The 20,564-nt window shown below is 45.8% G+C and overlaps 2 protein-coding genes across 3 annotated transcripts in view; one reads left to right on the top strand and one right to left on the bottom strand.

The window, feature by feature from the left end:
* Positions 1–20,564, bottom strand: part of Piwil4 (piwi like RNA-mediated gene silencing 4) — a 36,804-nt gene that overhangs the window by 3,705 nt on the left and 12,535 nt on the right. For both annotated transcript variants that reach the window (XM_057767784.1, XM_057767785.1), the window contains 10 exons: positions 20,038–20,235; positions 18,564–18,675; positions 13,419–13,542; positions 11,930–12,047; positions 10,457–10,568; positions 8,479–8,663; positions 5,885–5,957; positions 4,350–4,550; positions 3,184–3,287; positions 520–590 (listed from right to left, as the gene is read on the bottom strand). In XM_057767784.1, coding sequence (XP_057623767.1) covers positions 520–590; positions 3,184–3,287; positions 4,350–4,550; positions 5,885–5,957; positions 8,479–8,663; positions 10,457–10,568; positions 11,930–12,047; positions 13,419–13,542; positions 18,564–18,675; positions 20,038–20,235 — 1,298 coding nt within the window. The remainder of the gene's footprint in view (positions 1–519; positions 591–3,183; positions 3,288–4,349; positions 4,551–5,884; positions 5,958–8,478; positions 8,664–10,456; positions 10,569–11,929; positions 12,048–13,418; positions 13,543–18,563; positions 18,676–20,037; positions 20,236–20,564) is intronic.
* On the top strand, positions 15,027–15,659 carry LOC130873176 (centrin-3-like). Its single transcript, XM_057767786.1, has one exon. The coding sequence runs from the start codon at positions 15,077–15,079 to the stop codon at positions 15,578–15,580; it is 504 nt and encodes a 167-aa protein (XP_057623769.1). The 5' UTR covers positions 15,027–15,076; the 3' UTR covers positions 15,581–15,659.

The raw sequence follows: 20,564 nt of genomic DNA on the forward strand, positions 1-20,564 counted from the left end.
CACTTCCAAGAGCAAGCCCAACAAGGATCATCAAGTTCACTTAAAAGACATCCCAACCCCTTAGGTTTCGAGACTGGACACCATAGATGAGAACAAAGCAGATACACATATTGATCAATGGTAAAGGCCAAAGTGGCTGGGGCTCAAAGAGGACACAGCCCCTCACTTCCTGTCTTCCCTGTCTTCCTCCAGTATACCACACTTCTTCTTCGAGCACGCCCATCCTCAGGGCGAAAGGCTGGTCTTCCTGTGCAGAATTAATGTTGCCTCTGATCCTCATTTCTCCAGTGCAGGCCTCACTCAGCCTCAAACTGTTGGCTAGGGTCACCTGCGAAACCACACACTCTTGGCTTGGGGCGCTGTGCTCAGCACACACAGCGACATAAACACTACACCGTATGTTGGCCTGTCAGCACACAGATGTGGGGTCTCCAACTGAGTGAGAGCTGGAGGTCCGGGCATTTGCTGCCAGCAGTCTGTGGATTTGGGGTGTCCCTAGGAGCCCACACCATCAAATACCAGTCATGCAGACTTTTAAGCAATCTGCAATGTCGGCTGCCCTTCTCTGGAGAACACATCGGGAAAACCACCTGAAATAAACAAAACGCAAACGTGAAACATAACGTCCAGACCCTGCTACAACAGACCCGTTAAGTCATAGACAGACGCCGGCCGCAAACACTAGGCTCCCAACTCTGCATGCTGTCTACTACAACCATACTAAATAATCCTCTTCCGAGCCTAAAGTCATCCTTCAGTGTTGCCATCTGCATTCGAACCCTGACCAGGACTCCAACAGCTATGTGACCTGGACACAAATCCAAACTTGAACTTCTCCGCCTGCACCGGGAGAGTCTGAAGGGCTGTCGTTAGCACCTCCTAAAGAAAGATAAGAACGGCCTGGAGTGCAGGCAGTGCAGATACAGGCCCACACCTGCACCCCAAACGATGTGCTAATTTAGCACATCGTCTGCTCATAAACTGTCCAGAGATTCCTCAAGCTTGAACCCAGTCCTAGAGATGACTTTTCGGAGTTACCATCCCAACAAGACAGCGGGTGATTTTGATAGTTGTTAATTAAAGGTACATGGGAAATGAAAGTCAAGACTTAGTGTGTCAGGACATGGATATGAAGGGTCCCCTCAAAAGGTTTGAGTGTTGGAGGCTCTTCAGCTTGTGGCACTAGGGAGAAGTGACTCTATCAGAGGGTACGGCATCGGATTGATCCACAGAACCGAACTGAACCAACAGGTAAGTGTGCTCTGAGGAAGGAGGCTTTGCTGGATGCAGGACACTGAGGACACGCCTCTGAAAGAAACGTCCCTCTCTAGACTCAATCTCTAATGCATCTTGCTGTCTCCGCTTCCTGCTGCCCTGAGGTGAGCAGCTGTGCTGAGCGTAGACCCAGATGTTCAACCTCATCTCAAGCCCAGAGGATGGGGCTGAGAGACTGCCTGACACCTCCGCAGCACAAGCAGAATCGGGTTTTCCTCCTGTAAGAGCTTGTCTCAGACTCCTCACACCAACAAGAAGTGACTAGCACGTTTTGACATCATTGTCACAGTTCCCTATCTGTAATTAAGGTAGCACAATTACAAATGCTTCTCAATCTCGAGTGACATCAAGATGGCAGAGCAGGTGCTTTCTCAGATCCGCTTGAGAAATGACTGACGCTCTTACAGAAATCACACACCACTTGGAATGAGTTGTGTCCGTGCAAGGAAGGTGTTTACTCTTCCTGTATCTTAAAAGTGCAGCTCCACACCTACCACTAATTTAATGGAATAAATCAAACTGCTGAGACCAGGAAACAAAGACTTTGCAAGCAGCTGCTATGGCCTCAAAATTTATTATTTAATTAAAAATCCTGAAGCAATCCTAAGACTACAATGTAACAAGAGCCAGAAGCCTGTTCTAGGCTTTTCTACCTTTGTCCCGACTTTAGCAGCCTTTTGCATGCCCCCACATGGAGCACGTCCAAGTGCTGACAAGGAAGATCACTGCATGTGCAGAAGCATGCACTTCAGGTTGCAATGCTGACGCTCCGATCTGACAGAACCCCACAGAAGCCTTACGGACTAGTCAGTCACGCTCACATTTAATGGGTAACTATGGGGCTTGTAGGTAACCAGACCATTGGGCCTCAGCTGCAGAGGGAAAAGCAGACCATGTAGAACTAAAAGCAGTCTGTTTTCAACGCTAAGGTGCTTTATATAGTGCACAGAGCGCTCCTCACCCACACTCAGAACAACAGGCACAAGGCTTCCCAGCGTTCAGGATCCAGGGATGTGGCTGGAGCGGAAACAATAAGTCACCCCAGCGAACCTGTGGATGGCTTAAACGGAGGCTCTGTTTTACTCTGCTAGTGCCGTCAATTCATTAGTTTAACTATCAGCATTTAAAACAGGAGTAAATGATAAAGACTGGTATGTATGTCATAAGTTCTTCAAAATGTAATTACAAATCTGGTGGAGGAGCAGGAGAGGTGGCTCAGAAGGTAAAGGCACGTAACACCAAGCCTGACGACCTGAGTTCAATCCCAGGCCCCAGATGGTACATGGAGAACCAACTACTGTATTCTCCTACAGCTGTCTTCTGACCCCACACACACCATGGCATTTGTGCTTCCATATACATGCATAAATTAATAAAATATTTTACAATGTAACAGAATAATGGGGTGAACTGATAAAGTATATTAAAAATATAACATCTATACCAATAGTTCTCAACCTTCCTAATGCTGAGGCCCTTCAATACAGTTCCTTATGTTTTAGTGACCCCAACCATAAAATTATACTACTTCATAACTGTAATTCTGCTACTATTATTAATTGTAATGTAAATATCTGATATGCAAGTACTGTGTAAGGGTTGCTTGGGGTTGCAACCCACAGGCTGAGAACCACTGGCCTATGCTATTAATATGTGCTACTTTAAATTTTAAAGCACATTCTAACAATAATTTTAACATATATATATATATATATACATATATATATATACATATATATTGGAGATGTCATGGTCTGTCCCTAGATGAAGGTAACGAATGGCTGCCAAGAGAGAGAATTGTATTTCTCCAGGGTAAGACACTGAGGGGTTATCCAGCCCAACGCTGTCATCCCCAAACACATATTCACATAAGCAGCCCAAAGGGACTCAGAGAGGAGTTTACGGTACCTGGTGATCCTGGAGTTAATGCTGGCTACAAACCCGACAACCGCCACATCCTTGTTGAGAGCATCTCTGCAGATATCAACACCCACCACCATCAGGGACTTCAACTGTTAAATGAAGGCAGTCATGATTTAATAACATGAGCATTTAAATAATCTCTCCAGTTAGCACATTATTCAAGCTAAGCTATATGCCCAAGAAACCAAGCTCCAGATGGGACAGATGATTAAACCAGACACCAAAGAAAGAAAGATGGAGGAACATTATGATAGATACTTCGCTGAAGGGCCTAACTGGCCATCTGCCTTCTGGGAGTGGGTGAGGGGCAGAGGGGGGCAAGGAAGGTGACAGTCCCTCCATCCTCTACCTGGTCAGGAAGATGTGAAGATGAACCCCACTCCTGTTTTCCCGACTGCTGGCTGAGGCTCCTCGCTTAGCTATGACCACACTCGCGACGGCTGAGGAGGGACAGGCAGCATTGCTACTTCCCATTTCCTCACTCATGAGGCATCTGGGGAGTATCCATCACAGTGTGGGCAGTTCAGAGAGCAGGCTGTGTTCCCTCAGGGTACAAGGCCACTCTGGAAAGGCACACTGTGCTGGACACAGGTCCAGATGGCAGGCTATGTTCCCTCTGAGAAGGCACACTCCGCTGAACACACGTCAAAGTAGACACCATGGGACAGGGCTTAAAATGGCAGTCAGGAGAACCCAAACCAATGCCCCGCCCCAGGTCTGTGACACCTGAGAGTCTCTCCCATGAAGTTTGTCGGCAGCTAAACAGAAGCTCCCAGAGAGGAGGGGTGTGTCTCACCCCCTTTTGGAACTGTTCTGGCAAGGCTTGTACAGTGCCTATCCCAGGGGGAGCTCAACCACACACATCAGAAAGAGTGGACCACAGGGGATCACACGTTTACACGCCCATTGTATTAACAGACAGAAGCAATTTGGATCCAACCGAAAGTATGCAAGAGACACTTGTTGGCTGCCTGCATACACCACACCAATAAATTCTCTAAGGAAACTGGGCATCTTCAGATCTGAGAACTAGCCCTCTGCCCCCAAGCTATCAACGGGCAACTGAGACACTGGGATCACAGGATACTGTCACTAATAGGACCTGGAAACGATTGGTCATGAAAAAGGAAACTGTGCCAGTTGGTCCTCACCGGAATCTCCACGGCCCACAGCTCGCCACCAAGTTTGCAGGTCATCTGCAAGGCAATCTTGGTGGCCACACTCATCATCATCCCTTGCTTAGTCAGGGTCCGGGAGAGCACACACTGGCTTGGGATTGGGCAGTCAAAGCTCAGGTATTTTTTAATGGAGTCATAGTAGTTCTTCTGATTGGAAGGCAGAATACACATCACCTAAAAGCAAATGACACGAGATCAAACCCAGCCGCTCACACTTTGAACAGCTTATGGGCAACATGTAAGTGTTAGGTTCTGCAGACATCCTGGAATCTGTTTAAACATTCTCTGTCTCTGAACAGGTCTGGTAGGAGAGTCAGGACAAAAGCATGAATTCTCTAGATACTGTCTGCCCTATGTGCCCAAGAAGCAAAAGCAAACATGGCTATGGATCCCTTAAGTTGGCATGGAGCCATTGATAAATGAATCTGTACCCCTTGAGATGCCATTTCACTTGGCCAGTTTCCCTCCAATTGTACCCATCACCCTGGCAAAGGCAGCTAGCTACATGGGTATTCAAGCTGTGGATACAGCCATGATTCCTCTTCATCCTCTCCTGAACTGAATAGTCTCCTCAGACCTCTTTCTTGCATGCTTTTTCTCCAAAAGTTAGCTGGCCACCCTGTGGTTCCTGTTTTTAGGACATTTGTATCAAGAGCAGTCAAGAGTAAAGGGCACTTTGTAACATACACTCAAAGAGTTACAAAAAAACGACAGGAAATGCCAGGAACTCTGGGTTCTGGGAAAAATCATAAATTTTTGTGCAAAGAAATGTTTGCACTTTTCTGCACAGTTTTACATTCATTGAATTTAATGTTCTTAGAGTGAGAATTATCTTCATTTAATATACTATCCATTGAAGTGTGTGTGTGTGTGTGTGTGTGTGTGTGTGTGTGTGTGTGTGTGTAGCAGACAGAGATAACCACAGCAGTCTGCAGGGAAACTGAACAGTTATGCAGGCAATTGCATGGCTCAGCTGTGGGGGCCCAGGCCTGAGAGATGAATAAACTACAAATTTTGATTGTAAATAGAAAGCTTTCTACTAATAGGGAGGCCAATATTAACTTTCCTGGCGTGTGATAAAATCATGCTTAGGCCCCAGTCTGCAAAGTTAGCAATACATGCATGCAAAGAAGGAATAGGGTCACACATACACATATACACAGGCAGGCAAACAAGAACCCATGCACACACGAGTGTGCATACAAGTGAGTAGGCACATACACAAGGGCATGCACACACACACATACACACACACAATTGGGCAAGCATCAGTTTCAGCCTCCAGGTCCCTGCCCTGCTTAAGCTCCTGCTCTGACTTCTTCAGTGATGAACTATGATATGGCAGCATAAGCCAGACAAACCCTCGCCTCCCCAGAATGCTTTGTTTCATCACAGCAATAGTAACCCTGACTAAGACAGACAAGTATGTTCAGAACTTTTTCAAGACTTCAGACATAAGAAAGCATAAATATTATGCATCTAAAACCCAGAGCAGAGGCCACACTCACCAGCTGCACATCAGGGTCGACGTGGAGCTGGATGGCTCGGAGGAACGCTGCCGGTCTTTCGTCTACTTTTATGCTACACGGAAAGATTAATTGTCCCTTAGTAACATGCGATCGTGGGGCGTTAGAAAAAAATACTGATGGGCTCTTCAACAGACCAGCCACTTTATGAAAAAAAAAATCCTTAGAGAAAAACGAAAACTTCTCCAATCTAGTTTCTCCAGTACATAATATGTCAAAATACTCAATGACCATTTGGCTAGCATATTAAAATTGGTGTAAGCAGAAATTTTCTCAGTTGTACAGAATCCCCTTAGTTAATAGTTCTGCTATTCAATAATGAACTTCTAAAATTTCAAACCCGTAACTTAAAATGTCTGAAGCAGGACTGAGATTTCCAAAATGCCTCAGGAATCAATTAATGGCCAAGGTTTTGGACTAATCCACACAAATCCCAAAAGATGTGGTGCCGGCCATGTTTGCCCTTCCCTAGGGACAGCCTGTCAATCAGCAAGCATTCCCAATTACATAATTGTATCAGGGGCCAGAGGTTACAGGAACGACCCCTACATATGGACATTGGCCAGTCTTGTCTCTGTACATGAAATAAAATTATCTGCTCCCCACAGGCGGTGGGGATGGGGAGAGAGGAAGAATCTCGATGCTCAGTGGCCTCAGTGAAGGAGGCCCAGCATATGGCAGACTTCCTGCCCTCTCCTAACAGCCACCTGAAGGACTGCAAGCCCTTCTTCAGCCAGTCAATGGTTTTGGGCTTTCCCGATGCAGACCCTCACACCCCAGCTCAGACACAGGCATCGGCACCAGGCAGACATTTTAGATGAAAGAAGCCGGGCATGTGACTCTAGCAGGCAAATGGATACTTCACAGATGAGAAAAAGTGGAATAAAATAAAGGCTTCCATATAAAAAAAGTCCAAAGTCATATGGGTACAGGCTTGCTCGCTGAACCTGTGTGACCCACAGACTGCCGGAGCAGCCCAGGTTTGCTGACTGTGACTGTGACTTCTCTCCTGCTGTGTTAACTCCCAGCTTAGAGGCACCAGAGAAAGGGAAACCGGAATCTGATGATTTGTCAGCAGATTTGGTGAGAAGAGGAAAATTCTAATGTGGTGTAAAAGGAGATTTTGGGAAGAGCTGTGGCTTTGGACGCTACATATGCTGCTGAAGTAATTAGTGTTTGTGGAGTAACTTCCCACAAGACGGTAAGAGTGAGCCTGGCTCTCTACAAGTACATCAAGGTCAATTTCATGGCTAAACGATATGTAGTTTTGAGCTTGACTGTGTCTGTGCCCATGTAAGTCCAAGTCCCTTTCTTCTTCATTCCCGGCAGCCAACTGAGGATCTAGTGCACGGGAGTTACTCAACGTGCCACAAGGATGACCTTGGTTTTTCGTTTGTCAGAAAGCTTTCCTAACATGTGTCTTACCATAACTTTTTGAAGCCTAAGTTCTACCAAGTCAGCTAAGAAGTGCAACGCTTTCTTGTTTGTTTGTTTTGTTTATTTGTTTGTTTGTTGAGACAGGGTTTCTCTGTAGCTTTGGAGCCTGTCCTGGAACTAGCTCTTGTAGCCCAGGTTAGCCTCGAACTCACAGAGATCCACCTGCCTCTGCCTCCCAAGTGTTGGGATTAAAGGTATTGCCACCACCACCCGGCTACACTTCCCTTTTAATATCATGTTTGCGTTAAGTTTTATAAACAACTGACCTGAAGGGTTAAAGCAGAGAAGACACCACGTGGACGATTCAGAATGTAGACCCAACCGACAGTGAAAGATTCTGAGGGAATGAGACTTGCCCATAAAACAAACTCAGTAAAATGTATTTTAGGGTTCTTAAAGATTTAAGTATTTTTGTTTTCTGTATATTAGTGTTTTGTCTGCATGCATGTCTGTGTACCACATTGTGCCAGGTACCTTAAGAGCCAAGAAAAAGCCATCAAATCCCCTAGAACTTGAGTTACCTACACTTGGGAGCTGCCACGGGAGTGCTGGGAATTGAACCTGGGCCCAATTCTCTCAACTGTGGAGCCATCTTCAGCCCCTAAATTTTAGCTTTATAAAGCAATTAAATAAATATAAAGTCTATCTTCTTGTGACTACTTTTGGCATTTTAAGAAATATTGCTCCCCTCCCCCCAAACAGAGACATCAATGATGGCCTGGAGAGGGGCCCACAAGTTAAGAGCAAGTATTTTCCTTCAGACGACTGAAGTTCATTTCCTAGCGCTCCCATTGGGTAACTCAGAACCACTTTCTGACCACACCTCTGCCTTACACAGCCATGCCCATCATTTTATACAGTCAATTTTTAAAAAGTAAACATTACTGAAATGAATGCTCTTTTATTTTTATTGAGACAGAGGTTCTCTGTGTAACAGCCCTGGCTGGCCTGGAACTCACTTTGTAGACCAGGCTGGCCTTGAACTCAGAGATCCACCTGCCTCTGCCTCCCGAGTGCTGGGATTAAAGGCGTGCGCCACTACTACCTTGTTTAAAATGAATGGTTTATAGATATGTCAGGCATTATTTTCAACTTTCAAACCAAATTAATATACACAAAAAAATTCACCGTATTCTCACATTTTGGGGTAGCTCACGTTAAACCCCATGGGACCGCCAACTCTCCTCAAGCAGCTCAGGAGGCCTTCGATCAGGTTCTCAGCCCTGCTGCAGCATATGACCAACCATCTGTTCAAAGGCTCAGAACTCAAAACTCTGCAGGAGCGCATATCCTTGGACCAATCAGCAGCAGACGCAGGGTGACACTGAGGACCGAGAGCGATTTAAAAACACTTGTCACAAGAACAGCTAAAAGCTACAGGTGACACACTATGCCTCTCACAGGACACACGGGTTTCCTGGGATGCAGAGGCATTGGGAGTCAGGCAAGGTCTGATGGGTCCTGTGTAGGTCACTGGGAATGAGACATACTGCTGGTGTCTGACTGAAAAAGAGATCTCAGCGTTCCCTTCTACCTGTTTGTCCTTTCTCAGGGACATTAGACTTGCAGCCTGTCCTCTTTGGACTTCTTGCTTAGAGCATTCGAAAGGATGACTACGGACGCTCTAAAGTTCACTGTGCTCTGGTAGATTAGGCTCACAGGCAGGGGAAACTATTTAGGAACAGCCAGCTACACAGCAGAGCAAAGAGGAGGCCGAGAGTGGTCTCATACGTGTATTTGTGTGCATGCTTGTGAGTGTTCAAAGCCCAGGGATCCCGTGCCCTTCATCCCTGTGGGGTGGATACAGATGTAACTTCTACATCTTAGCTCTACATGGGGATCTGAACTCAGGTCCGACTAAACCATCAACCAGGGCCAAGGCCACTAGTTTCTGCAGAAGCAACGTGATGTTTCTCAGTTTTTACAACCTGAAGACTGACAGCAGAGAGAAGTTTAGAATGCTTTGTCATAGCCAAGGGATTTCCTACCAAGCACTGAGTTCCAGTCACGACCATCTGCATCAGGTGTATGGCTGGGACAGAATGACAGGAGACTTTAACACACAAACGGTAGGGAAGGCTGACCCCTCTACGTGCTTACACTGGGAACCACGCTCATTCCCGTGTGCAGGGAGCCCTGCTCGCTGACCTCACTGCTGCTGTTGTTCTGTGGAGACCACAGTCCAGGACAAAGGGCACACACACCGTTAGTGCACTTGAGCCTAAGGGTCTGGCTTCAGAAAAAGCATGGATCAGGAAGCTGATAACACAGCCATCTGTAATCAAGCGGCCTTTACATTTTGACACCCCTTTCATTTCTTCAACCAAAGCCCAGATGAAGTGAGATTTCTTTGTTCACGTCTCAGCCCACTTCTGCCCAAGCACCGTGTCCAGGGGTGAGGTCCATATGAATTGCTGGCCTTCTATGTGAAACTGGACAATGCCAGCTGTTAAAGTCACCCTCTCTCAGTTAGGATTTACTTGGGTGATCATGCTTGCTTGTTTTATCTTCATAAGAGTGACCACCGCTCATAGACATGTGTGATTTGCAATGGTTTGAAATAGCAGTTATAAAAATACCCAAACAGCCAGGTGATGGTGGTGCACACCTATTATCCAAGCACTCAGGATGCAGAGGCAGTGGATCTCTGTGAGTTCAAGGCTGGCCTGGTCTACGAGTTCAGGACTGGCTCCATAGATACTAAGAAACTCTATCTTAAAAAATCAAGAGAGAGAGAGAGAGAGAGAGAGAGAGAGAGAGAGAGAGGAGAGGAGAGGAGAGGAGAGGAGAGGAGAGGAGAGGAGAGGAGAGGAGAGGAGAGGAGAGGAGAGGAGAGGAGAGGAGAGGAGAGAAGAGAAGAGAAGAGAAGAGAAGAGAAGAGAAGAGAAGAGAAGAGAAGAGAAGGAAAATAAACCCCAAAATTTTTTTAAAAAAACCTGAGTCATGCCCATTGGATGCTGCTAAATCCATGCAACTAAATTGACACCAAATAGAAAAACAAAAGAAATTCCAAGTCTTAGGACAAAGACAGGAAGACAAGCCCCATCACCCTGCTAAGTGAGCCATCATCCACATTTTCAAGCAAACCCTTCCAAATGAAAAGAAATGACAGCTCACTGTGTGGTCATGCAGCAGTATCTTCTCAGAAGGAACTACTCGACCAGTCAGGGACAGCTGGTTTCCAAACTGCAGTCCCCAGCTCTCAAGCTCAAAGCGAGCCACTTGGTCCCTGTAAACAAAGTCATTTCCAGTCAGTGTACCTCTGCTGAGGGCTTTTAAATATCACAGGTACAGTATTATTGTATCATTACTGCTGAATTATTCGGGGGTGATTTTCTATCTTTTAGGGCTTCTGGCTTCTATTTCTCATGATATCTATAAAATATATATAAATATTCATTCTGTCAACCACTGTGCCCACGAAGGACAGGAAGGGAGGGGAGGCTTGCAGTGGGGCACAGGGGTTCCAAGGCAAACCCAGTTTCACAGATGACCTTGAGCAGGCTTTCTGAAGGGCACAATGTAGAAACTGTATCATTTACTTGTAAAGATTAAAAATGGCAAGACGTATTATTTTCCGCAGGGCTGCCTGCTGCAGCCAATGAGATACCATCCCAGAGTAAATTATTTACCAGAGGGACTCTCTGGAGTTGGTATATACAGATTTCTCCTGGGAACATTTGACCATGTTGGCCTGGGAGCAGATAGGGAGGGATAAAGGATGAAAGACAGGAATACAGCTTTATCTTCCAGATGAGACATGGCTGTGGGATGCCCCTCTGAATGCTGCGAATACATTCTATCATCATGGTTAATAAAGAAGCTTCATTGGCCTATGGCAGGGCAGAATACAGCTAGGCAGAGAAACTAAACTGCATACAGGGAGAACAGAGTCAGGCAGATGTCATGTAGCCGTCAAAGTAGCAAGATGTGAAGTAACAAACCATGAGCCTCATAGAAAAATATAAAATAATAGAAATGGGTTAATTTAAGATGTAAGAGCTAGCTAGAAATATGCCTGAGCCTTTAGCCAAACAGTGTTGTAATTAGTAATCTTTGTGTTATTATTCAGTCTGGGCAGCCAGGAAATGAAAAAGCAGACAGCTTACAAACCATGGCTGCGGCACACGTGAACCCGCCGTGGGGTGGCTACCTGTACTAGACTAGTCTATCAGTGTGGACGGGGGAGGGGCTCAGCGGCCTTCACTCCTCCTCCTGGTGTCTTGGGCAGTCAGTGGCTGCTGGGAGAGGGAATCATCTTCCTCAGTGGCGTAGATACTGGTGAATTACCCTTGATCAGATACCCACACACCCTTCTGTAGGCAACGCAAAGTAAACACAATGGGACACCAGAAAGGTGTGGAAGTAAGAGGGTTTCTTGGGAAGAGGTTCAATGGGACAGACAAGAACAATGGAGGACTGTGATCAAAGTACATTATATATGCATATATTTCATGTACTTGAAATTATTAAGAAATAAACATGTTTAACACACAAAAAAGTAACTTAGCTTCAGGAAACTCATAGGCTACACTTCGTGGGAGGAGAACTGGGGAGGCCAGCCTTATCAAGAGAACCTGCGGCCTCTACCTCTGCATGTCATCCACAAGCCGGGCCAGCTGCTGCTGCCGCGCCATAGGACTGAGCCGAGTTTCTTCAGCTACTGCCCTCATCAGGTGGAAATCTGAGGTCGCCTGGCTAGACATGCCTATGAGAGGCAAGCAAAGAGATGCGGAGAATGAAACAGACAGAAGGGCAAGATTCCCATTCAAATTAATAAGAGGACCATCTACAGAGCACTGCACAGAGGGAGGCAAGCCCGGGGTCATCACAGTTCTCATAGCTGAGTGCGGTGGCTCACAGGAGCTCTGGGTACAAGGCCAGTCTAAGTTACACGGTGAAACTGTCTCTGCTCTATAGTGTGATGTTTTTGCTCTTTTCTCTTCTGGCTATTTTTTTTTCTTTTCATTTTTTTTGAGGGGTCTGCCACCCAAATAAATCACATACAGAGACGTATTCTTAGTTATGAGTACCCGACCTTAGCTTGGCTTGTTTCTAGACAGCTGTTCTTATCTTAAATTATCCTTTTGCCTTTGGGCTTTTTCCTTTTCTCACTTCCGTAAATCTTACTTTCACTCTTCCTCCATGGCTGCCTGGGTGGCTGGGTGGCTGGACCCTGATGTCATATTCCCTCATTGCTCCTCCTCTTCCCCGGTTCTCCTGCAATTTGTTCTGTCTGCCAGTCCCACCTATCCCTGCTCCTGCCTCACTATTGGCCACTCCGGTCATTATTAAACCATCAAGTGTTTTAGACAGGCAAAGAATCACAGCTTCACAGAGTTAAACAAATGCAACATAAACAAAAGCAATACACCTAAAAATAATATTCTCCCCCCTCTCTCTCAAAGAAGTTTTGGGCTGGAGAGGTGACTCAGTTGTTAAGAGCACTTGTTACTCTTCCAGAGGACCCAGGATTGATTCTCAGCACCACAGCTTATAACCATATGTAACTCTAGTCCTAGGGAATCCAATACCCTTTCTGACTGCCTTGGGTACCAGAAACACATGTGATGCACACAGGCGAATCATCTGTATACACAAAATAATAAAATAAATAAATGTGGGGGCTGGAGAGATGGCTCATCAGGTAAGAACACTGGTTCAGGCAGACACTCGGGCAGGCTCTACTATACAATGAGAACTGACAGTCAGGTAAACTCTACTACACAGTGAGAATTGCTTTTTGGAAACTGCTGCATAAAGAAACTATAGGTCATTCTGATCTCAACAAAATAGCCTGGTCAAAACGAAAAAGAAATGTCACATGATTTCCTCGCCTAGTAAACTTCACAAACACAGCAAAAAGCAGCTCGGCCTCTGGAAATTAATCAGAGGCTGCTCTGACATCAGCCTACAAGCAGACTGCGTGTAGAAAAGAGATCCCAGAGGACACTTCCTCCTCCCACTCGCCCAACTATTGTCTACGCCACTTAAAGGGCCCCTTGTCCCTAGCTACGGGAACACTTTGGCATTCAGCTAACGTAAGGGGAGGCCAGTGGAGCCCGCACGTAAAGCTCACCTGTGAGAAAGCAGAGCTCCGGGATCAGGTGGACCATCCGAGCCTCCATGTTATCATTCCTCTTTCTTTTCAGCAGACTAACAAGCACTGGCTGATTTAGGTCAGATAAGGTGATATTATATTGCTATAAAACACAAGATAAATGAGGGGACAGCAAATGGTACGGAGCCGAGGGGCATCCTCAGTTACATCAACAACCCCCCCAAATGAGTCACTAAGTAAATCTTTCTACTACTCCTTACCACTTTCTTTCCAGGACTCATTTTTTAGACCTTTAATTATTATTTATTTTAATTACATTTTAATTTAGTGTACTATATTATGTGTGTATGTTTGTTTGCGTGTAAATTCATTTAAGTCACAACACAGCCGTGTAGTCTGGTATCTCCTTCCATTATGTGGATCCTGAAAATTCAAATTCAGATCATTCAGTCTTGGCAGACAGCGTCTTTACCTGCTGGGCCATCTCACTGGCCTTTATTACCCTTTAGATTGCAATGCCACTTTTAAGACTTAATCCCCTGCTTCCTCTGGGTTTCCTCCAGATTCAGAACAGCCCTCAGCTGTCTGTATACACGCTATGGCTGAAGCATATGCCCATGGTTCTAGGCATTGAAACTCACCTTAACAAGATCTACACACAAGCTGCAGGCAAAGGCTTTGGTGTACTCAGTTTCCCGAAAGAACAAAGGGGTCTCTGGTACCCAGGATGGCACTGTATAGCAGGGTGGTAGAAGCAGCTCAGAACTGACAAGGGGGAATTTGATACCCAGCTTTTCTGTCCACTCGTCCTCTGTGGAACGCGGATGCTAGTAGTTCCCAGGTGAAAGAGTCAACCGCTGTGTGGTTTACAATGAATGAGTCCTCAGCAGCTGGCTGGTCACACTCCTCTCTGTCCCTTTCCTAAACTTGAATTTCACCTTGCCCAAGGTCCATTTCCAAAGGCGAATCATGACTAACTTCCAGTAAAACTAATGACAGAGCTAGAATTATACAATTACAAGCTACACAATACCTCAGTGTTAGGAATATTATTTTAAGGTGTGTTACTTTTGTTTATGTTGTGCTTGTTTAACTCTGTGGAGCTGTGATACTTTGCCTGTCTCGAACACCTCATGGTCCAATAAAGCTCTGAACGGCCAATAGCGAGGCAGGAGAGAGGTTAGGCAGGGCTGGCAGGCAGAGAGAATATATAGGAGAAACCTGGGAGAAGGGGTTTGAAGGAGGAGTAGACCGAGAAGGAGGAGGCCGTCAGAGGCCAGCCACTCAGCTACACAGCCATGGCGGAGTAAGAGTAAGATTTACAGAAGTAGAAAAGGGGAGAGCACAGGGGCCAAAGGTTAGGTGGAATAGTATAAGTTAAGAAAAGTAGGCAAGAAACAAGTCAAGCTAAGGCTGGATGTTTGTAAATGAGAACCAGATTCCATGTGTGATTCATTTTGGGGCTGGGTGGCAGGACCCCCAAAAGAGTCCAAACATCAAATTACAACACCCAGGAATTATGTTTTACTGACCATCACAATTATAATTAAGGGCATAATATGCAAACTTTTCTCTAGTCCAATAAGGACTTTGATTCTTTAACATAAAAACCAATTCAGGGTTGAGCGGGTCTTCTGGAAAAGGCCCTGGGCGGAACATCTCGGTCGGAAGAGAAAATGAGTTTAGCTCTGAGAAGTGATCTTGTAGTAGATAAAACAAAGAGGAAAAAGCGAAGAGAGCTCTCTGAAGAACAGAAGCAAGAAATTAAAGATGCCTTTGAGCTCTTTGATACCGACAAAGACCACGCGATAGATTATCACGAATTAAAGGTGGCAATGAGAGCCTTGGGTTTTGATGTGAAAAAAGCTGATGTCCTGAAGATTCTTAAAGATTATGACAGAGAAGCCACAGGCAAAATCACCTTCCAAGATTTTAATGAAGTTGTGACAGACTGGATATTGGAAAGAGATCCACATGAAGAGATACTGAAAGCATTTAAGCTATTTGATGATGATGATTCAGGTAAAATAAGCTTGAGGAATTTGCGACGTGTCGCCAGAGAGCTGGGCGAAAACATGAGTGATGAAGAACTTCGGGCTATGATAGAAGAATTTGATAAAGACGGTGATGGGGAAAAAAATCAAGAGGAATTCATTGCTATTATGACCGGTGACATATAAAGGATTGCAAGAATCACCACCAAAATGTTGCAGTTGTCATCTGTATTTCCTTTTTGTGACTAAAGTCCTGTTTAAAAAAAAAAAATCCAACTTACCTTTCTCCACAAGGACCAAAGCTAAGCACCCTTTGTATTTATTTCACTGAGGTTGAGTTTCTCTGTATGATCAATGTTGTTAACATCGACAGTTTTAACTTCAAATTAATAATACAGCTCTATATAAAGATTAAAAATATCAAATAATGTGGTGTATATTATTTGGAGGCTTCTAAATTTAGCATTAGCTATTTATTTTTATTTTGATGCACGTTTTTTTGACATTTATTAATAAAATCCTTATTTTATTAGTAAAACAAAAAAAACAAAAAAAAAACAATTCAGGAATCTGGGGTCCCAGTCGCAAGCACAGCAAATGCTGGGAGAAAACGCTCAGAGAAGCCTTTCTTGAAAGTACTTCAACAGAACTTCACTGGTTCAGTATAGGAGGCTGGAACACTTTCTTCCTCCCAGGAACTAAGGTGGACACAGAAATCGAAAAGAAACAGCCCTTGACTTTTCTGATCACTACATTAGCTACATAGCAAAGCTGCACACGTGACAGGGGACAGACAAAGCAACGAGGAACCAGGCAGTTCCTGAGGGCTCCACAGTAGCAGGGCTGGGATTGAACCCTTCACTCTGCGCCATGCCACAAGGTACTGGGCTTGAGCTGGTAAGCCAAGGGAGCTTCGTGAAGGGGTACAACTCCAAGAACAGAGAAAAGTCAATAGTAATAGAATCTTACAGAGCAGCTCTGCCAAACCCAGGCCACTTCAGGAAGAGGGTTTTCTACTCATGGTGCAATTATTTCTGACGTGGCTGTCCAAAGGTAGATTTTCACCTTCTCCCTGAACCCAATTTTCTGAGAATTTTCAAATTTCCGCTTTGAAACTAAATAGAAATTTAGCCTGCATTTCCTGGTTCAGAAAGTAGGATGTTTGAAATTCAACATGATTCTGTCTCATTTCCTCCTTAACTATATACAGAGATGCCAATTCTCCACCGGAAAAAAGAACGGGTCTTTCCTCGGTGCCCTTTTTAGAAAATGACAGGTCCTAAAATACATTTGCTCAAGTAAGAACCAATTCGCTGATGTGGTGCAGAAACCCAGCCGTTTATCGGAGTCCAGGTTTAGAGCACAAACTCAGAGCCCGTATTATGCACGAGATACCTTCCAAGCTACCGTGCAGTCAGCATTCCAAAGGCCTCCGCTGCTCTAAAGAAAATGTGCCCCAGAGACAATGCAATCCGCTCACGCCTGCTCGCCTTCTGCATGAGTAACAGCAAAGTCAGGAGCTTGTCACAGACCAGGCAACCCTTGATCTTGAAGCGACAGCCTGAGCTAGTGATAGAAGAGAAAGGTTCGGTGGCTTCACGCGGGTATCTCGGGAACACGCACAGAGACAGGGCCATTTGCGACGAGCAAGTAGACAGGGATATGACAGGATGGCTGAGTCGGGGATGCTGAAGGAGATGAGGCTACAAGTTGGATGGGCCACACTGTGATTCTACAAAGATGAGGAAGAGGAGGGTAGCCTGTGCCCACAGCGTGTAGACATTAGGCTAAAGGCACTGGCTGCTCTACTGCCCTGTTCACTCTTACACTGCACCATGGCCTTAGGCACTGCTGCCTAACAGTGAGCTTAGTTAGGTCCCTCGCTGAGCTCTGAGTGTAGTGCTTGGCCTAAGGTACACATAGCCTCGGCCTTCTCATTCCTAGGCTTATGTGCTAAACAAACCCCTGGGCAACATTTACAGAAAGCTTTCTCCAGTGGCAGAGACAGGAGAGACGTGAAGCAAGGAGACCGCATTACCTACCCTAGTGGGGCCCCACACTAATGTGGTGGACTAGTCTGCCAATGGATTGCACTAAGTGTGCTATGGAACAGGAGCCCAGGCGACAACCCAAGGTGTCCAAAATAGTTCAAAGCAGCCGGACAGTGATGGCCCATGCTTTTAAAACACAGAACTGGGGAGGCAGAGTCAGGTGGATCTCTGTGAGTTTGAGGCCATCCTGGTCTACAAAGCCAGGGCTGTTACACTGGGAAAAACAAACCCCCCCAAAAAAAAACAAAAAAAAAGTTCACAGGCAAGAGAGAGGCCAGACCCTGCCCCCTGCAATGAAGTAATCAAGGAGTTCAGGGATAGCAGGCCTTCTGGATCAGCCCCACAGGCTCCCAGGGGACGCACAGTCTAACTGAGAGCTGAAGGTTCTCCAGGAACTTATCCAGGAAGAGGAAGCAATATACATGAACACGCACAGGACAGAGGCTGAGTCAGGTACCACAAAGGCCAGGTCTCCATACCCACAATGGTTTGTGAGAAGGAGGTGGGGGTTGCCAGATCAAAACACCACTGGATGCTTACAACGGTCTCTTAAGGCAGTGGAGTCATGGAAACATTAAAGCTTGGCTGTAACATGATCAAATATGATTTTAAAACCGATTACTACAGAAAGAAAGAATATAGGAACCAAGCCAGAGACAGTGAGGGTGGACAAGGGACAAGTAAGTGAATTATGTGGGAGGCAGACTCGCCCAGGCAGTTCAGGGAATTTTCAGGAAGAGTGCTGTGGTCTACATTTGTGAAATGTCCCCTACAGACGCTTGTATTTGAACATTTGATACCCAGCTGGAAGCGTTGTTTTAGAAGGTTCTAGGAGCTTTGGGAGGTGGAGCGACATGAAGCGGGTCACAGGGGTGGGGGCAGTCCTGAGGTTTCATAGTCCAGCTCCATGTCTGGTTCATTCTGCAGTACAACCAGCCAGCTTCCTACCCTGCCCAGTACCCCTATTCACTTCTTCCTCACCAAAGAGGAACTGTAAACCAGAAGAAACCAGTCTCCCTTTACCCTGTTCCTGTAGGAAAGGTCACAACCACAAGAAAAGTAATTAAAACAGAGAACGTGGTCTCTCGGTTAAGAAGGGAGGCGAGAAGCATGCCTACCTGCTTGTAGTAATCCATGTAGGTGATCTCAGAGCCGTCCCGCTTCTGAAAGGCTTGTGTGGGCTTCACAGACCAGTCAATGTCGTCAATACGGTATGTTTTGTTGTTGTATCTGGTAAATTTGAGACACTCTGAAAACAGTTTGCCAAATCACCCTTAGCACGTATGACTACCACACCACAGTCTTGAGTTAACTCAAAATACAAGATCCACTCCTGAGGTTACGGAAGACACGCTATAGACATAGCCACACCTTTGTGCCGCACAACCAGCTCCTAACTGAGAAGAGTGTGGATTCTTCAGATTTCTGCATTCTAACTGAGGCGCTCCGGCAAGTCAGAACCCACAGTGTTTGTCCCACTGACCGAATCCAGTTCAGGTAAGTCATTCTTAAATTCCCAATGATGAAATCCCATTTGGCTTCCCTCCCCTCCTCTGGGGTCATATATCAATTCCCAGGTAGTTTTCATGATTAAAAACAAAACAAAACAAAACAAAAAACAACAGCAACAACAAAATCAACACATCTGGCCAATCGCACAATTCTGGAATCCTGATGATCTCTCATCTTGGACTGACCCTCAGCCGAACAAGAACCAGTGAACAACCTAGACCATTCTAAGTTCCTTTTCTCTTCAGCACTATGATCTCCTGGGCCTGGCCTATGGCAGAAACCTCCAAGGCAGGTTTCCCAGAGACCCAGGTACCATAAAAGGTGTCTCCAAGAGTGTGGGAGGCTAAAGCATCAGAATATACATAGGAGGGCAGAGGAAGCATTCCTGTGCCCGGCAAGGCGAAATCCAGCCTGGCCGCCCCTCTGTTGCTCAGCCCAGGAAACCAGCTCTAAGATGACATTCCAGACCAGGCTAGTTAGTCACTGAGATGGTCCAGAAAGGAAATCGGTCTTTGACAAGCTCTTGAGAACCCAGGAAGATTCCTAAGCTGCCGGAATTGATTTGGCTTAGTGTTCAATGAGGGTGAACGGCACTGCTAAGCTTGAAAAGGCGAGAAGCACGTCCTTGGTCTAAGAGGCCTCGGAATCTCAAGGGAGCTGCAACGGAGCACACATTCTGTCTTGTAACACAACAGAATGACCATGAAGAGGTGGTTTCCAAGCAAAGCCGGGCAGGGAGTGACCAGAGGAGGGGGACGGTTCTCAGAAAGTGGCCAGAGCTGGGTTTGGGGAGGCAGAGATGTGAAAGGGGGAACCAGACACTGGGAACCAGGCAGACATACTGGAACTGCCCAGTGCAGGCTATGGAGGGCCAGGGTGACAGGATATATCATAGTCTTGATGACTTGGGTCGGTTCAGAAATCAGAGGCAACCACAGGAACAGACAGGCTTGCACAGGGGCGAGCCAACTGACACCCACCTTTACCTCCCCAGTACTCTGGCCAATGTGACAGGGACACTCTGGATCCCAAACACCCCTAAACATGCCTTCCAGATAGCAGTCAGGGGCCTGTGCTTACCGGGTGAGGACAATGAGCCCCACCAGCTGTTTCTGACACGTCTCAGTGAAGTGGGACGTGCCGGCTCTGAGGCAGAGATCAGTCATGAATTCCAGAACAGTCTCATTTCGCAGGACTTTGTAGCTCACGTCAGCATTTAACAGGAGTCTGTTTTCAAAGTGGGACACAGAAAAGGCAAAGCCAGGCCACAGGGACAATCTTCAAAAACAAATAAAAAAACAACAAACACAGTACTGAATATTTAAAATTTACTGCCGGAAAAACCTATAATAACGCAATGAGCTTTCATTCTAGGTCTCTGCAGATCATAGCTTTGTTGTTATTGTTGGTTTTCTTTTGTGTCATTTATTTCAGTTACTGACTGAAAACTCTAACTTTTTACAGCTGGGATTTCTTTAAACAAATTTAGGACAAAATCCCTGTGAATAAGAATTTCGAGCTGAGCCCTGGCACTTACGTAAGACCCTGCATTTCTGGTAGGAGCTCTTCTGGGTGTTGCAGAATGCTCACCAGAACCTCTGTCAGCT

The sequence above is a fragment of the Chionomys nivalis genome, chromosome 4, assembly GCF_950005125.1.
Source record: "Chionomys nivalis chromosome 4, mChiNiv1.1, whole genome shotgun sequence".
In the NCBI taxonomy this organism is placed as follows: domain Eukaryota; kingdom Metazoa; phylum Chordata; class Mammalia; order Rodentia; family Cricetidae; genus Chionomys; species Chionomys nivalis.